Genomic DNA, 9,747 nt, shown 5'->3' with positions numbered 1-9,747 from the left:
ATGGGTCAATGGGCGGGAAGAGGCTGCCGGATGATCAGGATGAGTCTGCAGTGCCAACATTCCATGATTCCCCGACTTTACCAAACGAGGGAATTGAAGGTGACCAAGAAGAGTATAGAGGCATCAAGGGTGGGTGTTGGCCGGCTGATTCACCAGGTGTGTGGGGAATCTGGCATTGATCCCAGAACTGAGTACCACCAGAAGGAGCAACAGCAAGGATTACGCGAGTGCTTCTCGAAGTTCGACAATGCTTCGATGGGCTTTCTAGCGTCGTGCTGGAAGCATTCTCGGTTGGGTTATTTCCCCTGCTGATCTTTTTTGCTACCTGAGCTCCCGCCCAGTGGCCGCAAGAGGAAGGCGCGGGAAATGGCCTAAATGGACTTTGACCGGTATGCTCTGGCCCCAAGCTGAAGGTCACCTACCTAGGTATCTAGGTACCTAGGTTCCAAACTGGGCGCCTTCCTGAAAGGCTCTACATCATCTCCTGGTCGAGGGCCATGGTCAGTGCATGATCCTCGACGGACTTCTGCGGAGATCACTGCCCCTGTGCTCCTACCTTGGACCGTTTGCCGAGCTGGTCAATGACAGCTAGCATAACATGCACTTCATGTTCTGAGTTCTGAGTGCTTTCTTCACGGTTCTGTGCAGAGATGCCTGCTTGGCAGCACCGTCCAGCGTATGGGCCGCGATTGTTCTGACAGTGCAGCTGACCTAACAAAGACACAGCTGAATGATCGAGGGCTGACTCCAATGGGCTCTTCTCAGCCTCTGGTTCCAACCGCAAAGCCCTTCATTGGCCTCCGGACCGCGGCGCAAAGTTTTGGTGTGGGTGGACTGGTGAAGTGGTGTGATGACTACTCTTGAAGATGGTGGTCCGGTCCGAGGATTATGCGCCCTTCACTCCTGAGGAGCAAGCAGAGAGGAAAGGATTCTAGCGGAAGCCTTTGTGCAAGGCTCAAAGCCAGCCACGCCAATCATGCCACGTACCAAGCGTTCCGCTAACCGGGAGATGAGTCTAGACCATATGCGCCAGCTTGTGGTCTAGACCTCCAAGCCATCAGCTGATTGATTCACGGGAACCGGCACCGCGTTTCAGATGCAGCGTCCGGAATTGCTTGTGTTCTAGCGGTCCAAGTACGGGGATACCAGGTTTCCCACCCCGAGAACACTCTTTGTGCTCCGGATCCAAAAACTGTTTTTTACGCCGAAGGGCAAAACTTTTTCGTGGTGTGAGGGCGATGGAGGTATGTGAAATCTCGGTCCACCGAGTGGTATGAAGCGATGGTGGGTTATGGTGACCTTGGCCCACCAAGCAGGGAACGTATTGGGTATGTTGCGGATTTGATCGCACAAAAGGATGACTGATGATAGAGACCCAGTGTGTGGACTTGGAGTACATAATGGACATGTCGGATCAGCCCGCAGGGATCCGTCGAAGGGAAGGGGAGTTTCCCTTAGGCAGAGAGTTACCCATGGGCGGGGATAGGCGCTCTGAGAGCCTGCTAGGCACCTAGGATGCCTGTGATCACTGATCATCAACTACCTATGTCTAAGAGCCTGCCTGACTAACGAGAGTCACGGACATACCTAGTAGGGAAAGCGCACTTTGCGGGCACTGACGAATACGAGGTACTAGTAGTATCCAGCTGGCAGAGAGCCTGGTTGATGCGAGAAAGGGCTAAGCGTCGTCGTAAGTGCTTGACGCCCACGGGAACACAGCGCAAGATGCAATGTAACAACAAAGACAATGCAAGGGTAACCAGTTGGCGAAACCTCGTGTCTTCCATTTTGGGGGCGACCAGAATCTACGAGGTACTGTACATTATTTCCCGGAAATCTGGCTAATTTCTTCCCTGCAGAAACGATTATTGACGTTGCTGAGGTGAATGAGGGCTGAGTGGTCCGATCAAGGAGACACAACGGAGGTAAGCAAGGAGGTGCGTAACCGGAGGACGGAGGAATCGCACGACTACTCGTTTTCTGTTCTCGGTATACGTGGGTAGCGGGAGGAGTTGCTTGCGTGTTGTGTGCGTGCGAGGACGGAGTACGGAGCAAGCGACGGAGTAAGGACTCGTCCCTGCTCCCGCTTTGTGGGTGAGCAAAGGAGGTGTTGCGAGCCCAGGGCGCAGGCACAAGGGCACACGCAAAGGCGCAGGCGCAGGCGCAGGCGCAGGCGCAGGCACAGGCACCACTGGGAATAACAATTGGGTGATGGTGACCAAACCAACAATGGAAGTCGTACGTTCTGCTCCCGTAATATTAATGTGCACCGTGCAGACTGTGCAGGGCGAGTGGGGACCTACAGTCCATAACGTGATGAGGCCGCGCTGGGCGGAAGAACAGTCAGGCGGTGCCCTTGTATGATTGAAGTTGTAGGACGAGTACCTACAAGGAGTCGGTCCCTGTGGGGTGGGGTGTGCTGTGGGTGCCTGCGAGCCTGGTGCCCTAGTGCCCTGGTGCTCTGGTGCTCTGGTGCCCTGATGCCCTGATGCCTTCCTGCTAGTAATGGATGTGTCAGGCCAGCCCACTGGGCCCGAGCTGACCCTGGCCCCTTAGACTTTGCCCGATGGTTTCGGAGGCCCAGGGCGTGACATCTTCTTGCATTGATGAGCATGCACCGAGTGGCTGATCATCGATGCGCTAAACCATAATCCAGTGTAACCACCAACACTGGGCAGGGTTTCTGAGCACTATATCACTCTCGTGCCTTCCGCCTTCGTCGAGGCCTTGATCTCCTTTTCCTCTGAACAACAAACCTCCAATTGATCGAACCAAGGGGCTCGCCTCGAAGACGACTCTTGGGTATAGACTGCGACTCAGTTGTGCTGTACAACATCAACCACCCTCAACAACTCAACACATTTGCGCGACCAACTTCCCAAAACGATCCCCGATCTGAAACGAATACAAACGTCACCACTTTATTGGCGAACTCTACACTCATCCCGCGTTCACATATCATCCACCGACAGCCTTTCAAGACCGTGAATCCTTTTGTCATCCTACACTGTCACCAAGGCATTCAACCGCCAGAAAAGAAAACACAACCGGCAAAGAAAACACACCATGTTCTCGTGCTCAAATCAACCTCGGGGATGCCGCGGGCGATGCGACACTGCTGGCGGCAAGTGCGCAGAATGCAGAGTACGTCCTGGCTGCATCACAACTTCCCCAACGCCGTTATTCTAACTCGTCTTCTCTTGCAGATGTACAACTTCCGCAGTCGACCTAGCCGGCCCTTTCGATCAGTTCTCACACAGCCGCTCAACGTCCGGTCGGGTCTGCTGACTACGTCATTTGAGGCTGATGTCACCATGCCGCGGTGCCCTGCAGATGAGGCCTCGTAAATGCCCACTTGGCACTCAGGACTTCAAATCCAATCACCACCCGCGCAAACCAATCTCACCCATTTATCCTTCGGCAATTCATGCCCTCAGGCCTGTGCCCAAGCTTGGCAACAACCCAGGCCACTGCGAAACCTCCCGCCAGGATTGGGTGTTCATGAAACCTTGATACCCTACGAGCTACGACCATTGACGACCGCCGCCTCCGATTGGGTGTTTGGCCTCTTTGTTATCCGGCCATCACCGCTTTTTACCAATTTCACACTTTCGACTTTCTTGTCTATGTTGGGTTTCAGCGTCGGCGTTTTCAGGGGGGGGCACACACTTTGACACCAGCATAATTTCAATTAGCGACTTTCCTGCATTCGGAGGCAGCAACAACGACCCTGCATTTCCATGAGCATTCTTTTTCATCAACTTTGTTTGATTGGAGCCAGACAGACCGCATTCTTGTCGGTCTGAGGCCCTCTGTGTATCAACGCTATGATCAATGACGCCAGATTTGGACACGAGTGACGACAAGCTTGCAGCTTGCAGCTGCAGGCCAAACCGATCCTTGTGACAAGTTGGGGGGCGGGGTTTGTCGATCACTTTCTCTGCGCCGGCCTGAGGCCAAAAAAGCACATTCAATGGAAAAGGGGTCGGGGAAGAAGCACACAAAAGCGAAACGGAGACCGGGCGTCTTGCGTTAAATCGGTAGTGAGCCAGCAACTGGTTTTCCTGCTCATGTACCAACATTTGCTTTGCGTCTGGATTGTCTCAACACCACGCAAGCTGCATGTACAGTTACAAGACACTTGACGAGCTATTACCTATATTATTCAGGGTCCAACTCGTCCCACACACGGAGAGTGACCTAGGTAAATCAACCAAAACAAAAAAAGTTTGAACAACTTATCTCTAGCTTTGCTCCATGTTGTGTGTCCTTGTCTTCTTTTGCACTAATTATTACACCACTTGCGCACTGCATCCGCTGATCAGTTTTTTAGCCCCTTGCCTGCACAATGCAGATGCAAATACCTCGTTCAAGCCCTGCACTGACACGACTCATTTCCTCGCGCATCCAACTACAGACTGGTCGTTGAGGCCAAGTCCTTCGCGTCACTTTCTCGACATACAGGTAGGGCAGTCAGCGAGCAAAATGCCTCATCTCTTCCCCACAAGGGTCCGCGTGCAGGAAAAGACGTTCCAGTCCGTTCCGAGGAGGTTCTTGCGCATTCATGCCACCTCTCGCATGGAAAGGGCGCCTCGGGTCATCTTCTCTCGTGTTCGCATAGAGATTGTGCTTTCTGCAGCTGATGGGCGGAATGCGGTAACCTGGGCCGAGGATACGCAGTGAGCAGAGTAGCTTGAGCATTTCTTTTTTGGCCGGCTCGCAGTAGTTCGACGACGATGCAGGAGTTCATCTCTAATTTTGGTGCCTGGTGGGTGCGTCCGTTGCCAGCAGGCACATGCGCCTTGGTGAGACAAAAGCGGGCGGTGCAGCTGGCCTGGTAGCCTGCAGCAATCGCCTGAAAACACCCCAAAGTTGCCGGCCCTCTCCGCCTTTTCCGCATTTGCCGTGTGATCGACTCCCCTCCCTGGGCAGCTCCCCTTGGTGCCCTTTGCTAAAGCTCCGGGGCTTGTGGCATGATTGGTGGCCTGTCTAAAGCCCGGTGTCTCTCCAACGATTTGGATTGCACTGACTTGTAGCTCGCTGTCCGGCGTTCAATCGTCCAGCATTGACCATCACCTCTGATTCAGATTGGTCAGGCCTAGCCTCACATCTCGTTCAATGGTCAAAGAGCCTTGCGACCTCGACCAACTGTTCGGACAATGGTCCCCTTCCCGTCAAGCCCTGAAAGTCCAGTCCGGGCCATGCATGCGCTTGGGTCTGTCGACGTGCTCGCTGCCGCCAGAGCAATCTGATGTCGCCACGATCACTATGGTGCGAGGTTCAGATTCTCCTCAGGACTTATGTCTGCACCTCGACACTTGAACGCAGTCGTCATGGTCCTCGCCTCCTTCCAATCCTCTCCTGTCGAGACTCAGTCCATTAGCTGGAGGAGGGGTTTGGACCATGGCGTGCGTCGAAGCCATGTCTTCATGTCTCGAGCACTCTGGCCACTACCAAGTCAAAGACGACCGCTCCAGTCTTGATCGTAAGAAGATTGCACAGGTAGGGGCCTTCGCGCCACTGAAATGATGGTCAAGTTGATGCTATCGACGATGTTGGACGTGGTGGCACTTTCCTCGCGATTGAGGCGTGCACTATGCAATCGCTGCTTCCTGAAGTTGGCCGGGGACTATTTCTGCACCCGGCCGTCGTCGCCGTCTCGTCCTCGCACCATATCTCCCAGCCTGCAATTTTGGATATATTCAGTATGACCGACTGCCTCTATCGCAATGGAACAGGAGGCGATGCTTTTGCTATGGTTGCTGCGAGGCACGCAATGACCTCTTCGGAAGTTGGTTCTGAAAACTATGGAGCTCTACCATCATCGTACCGCCGAGTCCGCAAGTCGAAATCCCTTGTGGCATTTCCCAACGGCAATCTTCGTCTGCGTCTCCAACGCTCCATTCCTTTCCTGCGGCGCCAGAGCACCACCACGTTCTACAAAGGTTCAGACGGTGCTTGGGAGAGACACGAAGAAGCAGTCCAGATCGCTAGGGCACAGTTCCTCGATGGCTCTGGCCAAGGAGACCTGCAGGAGACAGAACAGCACATGCCTCGGAAAGTGAAGAGGAGAACGGAGCACAAGTTCAGGAAGACTGTTCGGAACAGCGGCTGTCTCGAGGCCGAGCAGCCGGATACCGCAGCCACTAGATCGTTCTCACTCACTTTTCGCAATAGAGTGCGCAAGGTCCTTGGGAAATCCCTGGGTAAAAAGGACAGCCTGCCTCCACAACAGCTGGAGGCTCAGCGCAACCACTTCTCCGAGTTTGACAAGGAGTCTACGCTTGTCAGCGGGTTTGACGCATACCAGATTACCGACGACGGTCTCACTCCACGTCGAAATGAGTATTCCCGGCCGTTCCTCGAACATGATCCGCTCGAAGACCTCGACAAGGTGCCATATACTGTGCATTCAGCTGCAAGTCGTGAAAGCCTCCATTCCAACACACGATCCCGGGTCACCAGCTGGACCAACTCCAGCATCACCAGCTCGATTGGGTTACGGTCTGTTCCTATAGAGCGCAATCGGCTATCGATCATCAAAGAGGATGGCGGCCCGCACCAGCCATCGTCCTCTGCCGGCAAGCATATTGGCGGAGTCGAGGTTTTCCATGAGCCGTTGCAGTCAGCCACGAATAACAGCCGGGCTCTACCGGCAGTGGATAGTCAGCGAGTCTATTCAGCATTGATCAAACGAATCAACCAGGAAGAGGCTGAAGTCGAGAGGACGCGCATGGCGCTGGAAGCCATCAATCAAGGCCGCGAGGCGAACAACACAGAAGTCGCGGACGCGAAACCCACCATCAGAGCCGTTCAGAGTGATTTTTCGCTGGCCACAATGACCGGGCATAATCCGAACCCGCGGTCGAGCAGCCAGTCTGGCTCATGGCATCAATCTGCAAGTACGAAGGCGGATGAGCAACATAAGGTGAATGCTGACAAGAGATGGGAGCGGCTGGCAGAACAAGAGTCGCAGTCGACCTTTTTTCCATTCTCGAGCGAAAAGAACCCCAATGCTCCAAGTCCTTTCAAAAGGTTCCTCAACGAGAGGCGTCACCGCAGCCGCAGCAGCAGCGGTCGTGGCAACGGGGCAGATTTGGACAGCGGCAGCGTTATTGTCAATCGCCAGTCGAGCAATCCCGTGATGAACCGCCCTCAATACGGTCTGAGCAGTGCCAGCATCTATTCACGAACAACGAATGGCGGATCTAATGAGCAATACCAACAGCCATTCGAAAGCTCGGACGAGCTCCAGACAACTGGTCTGGCAGAGTCGCAAACGAACGGTATGGCAACCATTTTGGCAACATCTTTTGCTTCGACCATGAATAGCCAATGGAACCCATGGTTAGATACTGTGAAACAGCAGGAGCGCACGCCAGATAGCAGTTCAGGTTCGCATACGCGAGAAAGAACTCAGATCAACTCGGAAGAGGAAGCTAGAGATGAGGAAGAAGTTACCTCTCGGATAGTGGCAAGGTCAGCAAGCACCCGTCTTGTGCAGAGTCGAGATCCCCCGGCCAGTTTCGGCGCTGCTTCAGTGTCCGGCACTTTGAAAGAGCAAAATGCCACTACTTCCGTCGGAACTCACGCCGATCTGCTCAAAAGGGTCAGCGCCGACGCTTTGAGCAGTCTGTCCAACAAAGCCGAAGATGGAAGTAAAGGCAGCGGAAGCCTACGAAAATTGAGCCCCGCAAACATTGCAAAGCTCTTCAAAGAGAAGAGGACCCAGAGATCACTTGAACCTCAACGTGCTGGCAAGGAAAACAGTCCGCTGGCGCAACCAGATTCTCCACCCGTGAGTTCACCAGGAAGACTGCACTTGCAGTTCCGCAATGGTACCACGAACGGGCGCCTACGCAAGAGGAATAGTGAAACCGGGTTCGATGCTGGAAATATCTACTCTACCCCTCATGATTCTATCTCAACCACGCCCAGCAGATCGCATGAAAGCCCCAGCGACAATGTCAAGGCACACCTGGTCGCCCGACTCAGCCGGCCGTTTAACATGGATGTGCCCCCACACAATCGTCCGTTTGACAGTATGTATTTGGGTAAGAGAACGCCGGGTCATCCAGACACGTTTGGGAGCAACAGGCTGAGCGTGGCATCTCGGTCCAAATTCGACGGGGCGGGCCTGGACCTGCAGACTGACCTGGGAGATGGGAATGAGGGGGCAACTGCACTTCCGTCTCAATCTTACTCTGTGGGAAAGAGTGCAGCCAGAATGCTGGGCCTCCTGGGTAGCAAGAGAATGGTCAGCAACTTCCTGAGAAGCCGACGAGGGGAAAGAAGTACAAGTGCAGGTGAACATATTTTGGGCGAGGGAAGTCCAGCATTTATCTAAATTATGCGCACGGCATGTTTGGCTTCAGTCAGACCAGCATTGTTTAGAGGCTATCGGGAGCATCTTGGTCAGCACACTCGCTAGTAATCCCGGCATGAATAACATACAGCATAAGATCGGGCTTGAGAAGCTGCTGAAACTAGAAATAGGAGGGCTGAAAGAACTGGCAATATTTAACTAGAGTCGAGACTCGAGACAGCCCAAGAGTGTTCAAGGCTCAGTCAGCCATATTTGCCCTGGTATTCGCGAGCCCGCAACCATCGCTACCTGAACCTGGACCTGAAGTTGAACATTGACTATGCAGCAGCCACCACATTTATCCTGCAACGTTGCAACTACCAAATCTTGCTACGCACACTCTGGGGAACGAAGACGACAGCGACGCTGCACGTGACGTGGTGCGGAAACTCAGCCTCTCGATCTCTCCCCATGACATTCACGTCCCCCCCTTTTACCAACCAACATTTCTTCCATCGCGTTGTTTACCTTGTGGACCACAATATTTTCATGTCTCGAACCCATCATCGACACTTACTGGTGCAATGTACTTGCCCCATGAAATTTATACCGCCGTTGACCCACTTACTTGGAAACCACCAATTGCCCCCTTACCAGGTATTTAATACCCGGCGTAATTCTGTTTGGATTTGATGCTCCATTGCCATGCCATTGTCACGAGCTCCACCCGATCCAGCTCCTTAACGGCCTACCCGATCGTCCCTGGGACGTCATGAATGACCTTGCTATCGGCTTCCCCATCCCCAGGCCGAGAACGCATTCGACACGTACCGTCTTGAACCGACCCGAACAGTCCAGCAAGGAACACTCCTACTATCTCCTCTGAGTCTGCAAATTCAATGCTGCTCTCCCCAGAGCCTTGTCCCTGCCGCGCTTGTCAACTTGTGCTTTGTGTACACACCCAGCAAGAAGATGGAGCCCCATTAGTGGAGTTACGAGTACACTCTCCACCAAAACAATGCTATCCCCTTTGTACGAGACGTTTTCAACGGGGAACCGCTGCAAGTTTTGAACGGAGGCGGGTCCCATCGCAGAGAATTCTTCAAGGTGGACGCCTTTTGAGGATCACGACGACTGACAATGCTGAAAGCGTGCTCATATACAAACCTGGGTCAGGCCAGCTCCATAAAAACAACCGCCTGGCTGTATTCATTGAAGAAAAGGTGTGTGTGGGTAAAGATTCGCACTGTTCCACCTACTGAACCAGCGGGACCGGCGCTGTTGTTTTGTCAACAATGTTGTTACAGCTCTGGAGCATGTGAGGGACAGTTGTTTAAAAGGCCTTTCACATCCCGCCGTGCTCAGGTTCTTTCTTTTCTTCTCTCCAGGTAACCCCCCTACAGTGCAAGAGTACAGAAAGGCTGACCGTTTACAGATCTCAC

The 9,747-nt window shown here is 53.5% G+C and overlaps 1 protein-coding gene across 1 annotated transcript; it reads left to right on the top strand.

Annotated features, from left to right (window-relative positions):
- Nucleotides 1-5,596: 5,596 nt before the first annotated feature.
- On the top strand, nucleotides 5,597-8,347 carry Z520_06012 (uncharacterized protein; the record flags this gene model as incomplete). Its single annotated transcript, XM_016776515.1, has 1 exon — nucleotides 5,597-8,347. The coding sequence occupies one exon, from the start codon at nucleotides 5,597-5,599 to the stop codon at nucleotides 8,345-8,347; it is 2,751 nt and encodes a 916-aa protein (XP_016632057.1).
- Between the last annotated feature and the right edge of the window lie 1,400 nt (nucleotides 8,348-9,747).

Source organism: Fonsecaea multimorphosa, assembly GCF_000836435.1.
Source record: "Fonsecaea multimorphosa CBS 102226 unplaced genomic scaffold supercont1.11, whole genome shotgun sequence".
NCBI classification, from domain to species: domain Eukaryota; kingdom Fungi; phylum Ascomycota; class Eurotiomycetes; order Chaetothyriales; family Herpotrichiellaceae; genus Fonsecaea; species Fonsecaea multimorphosa.
Note: the sequence above shows the minus strand (reverse complement) of the source record. Positions and strands in the feature narration are given on the sequence as shown.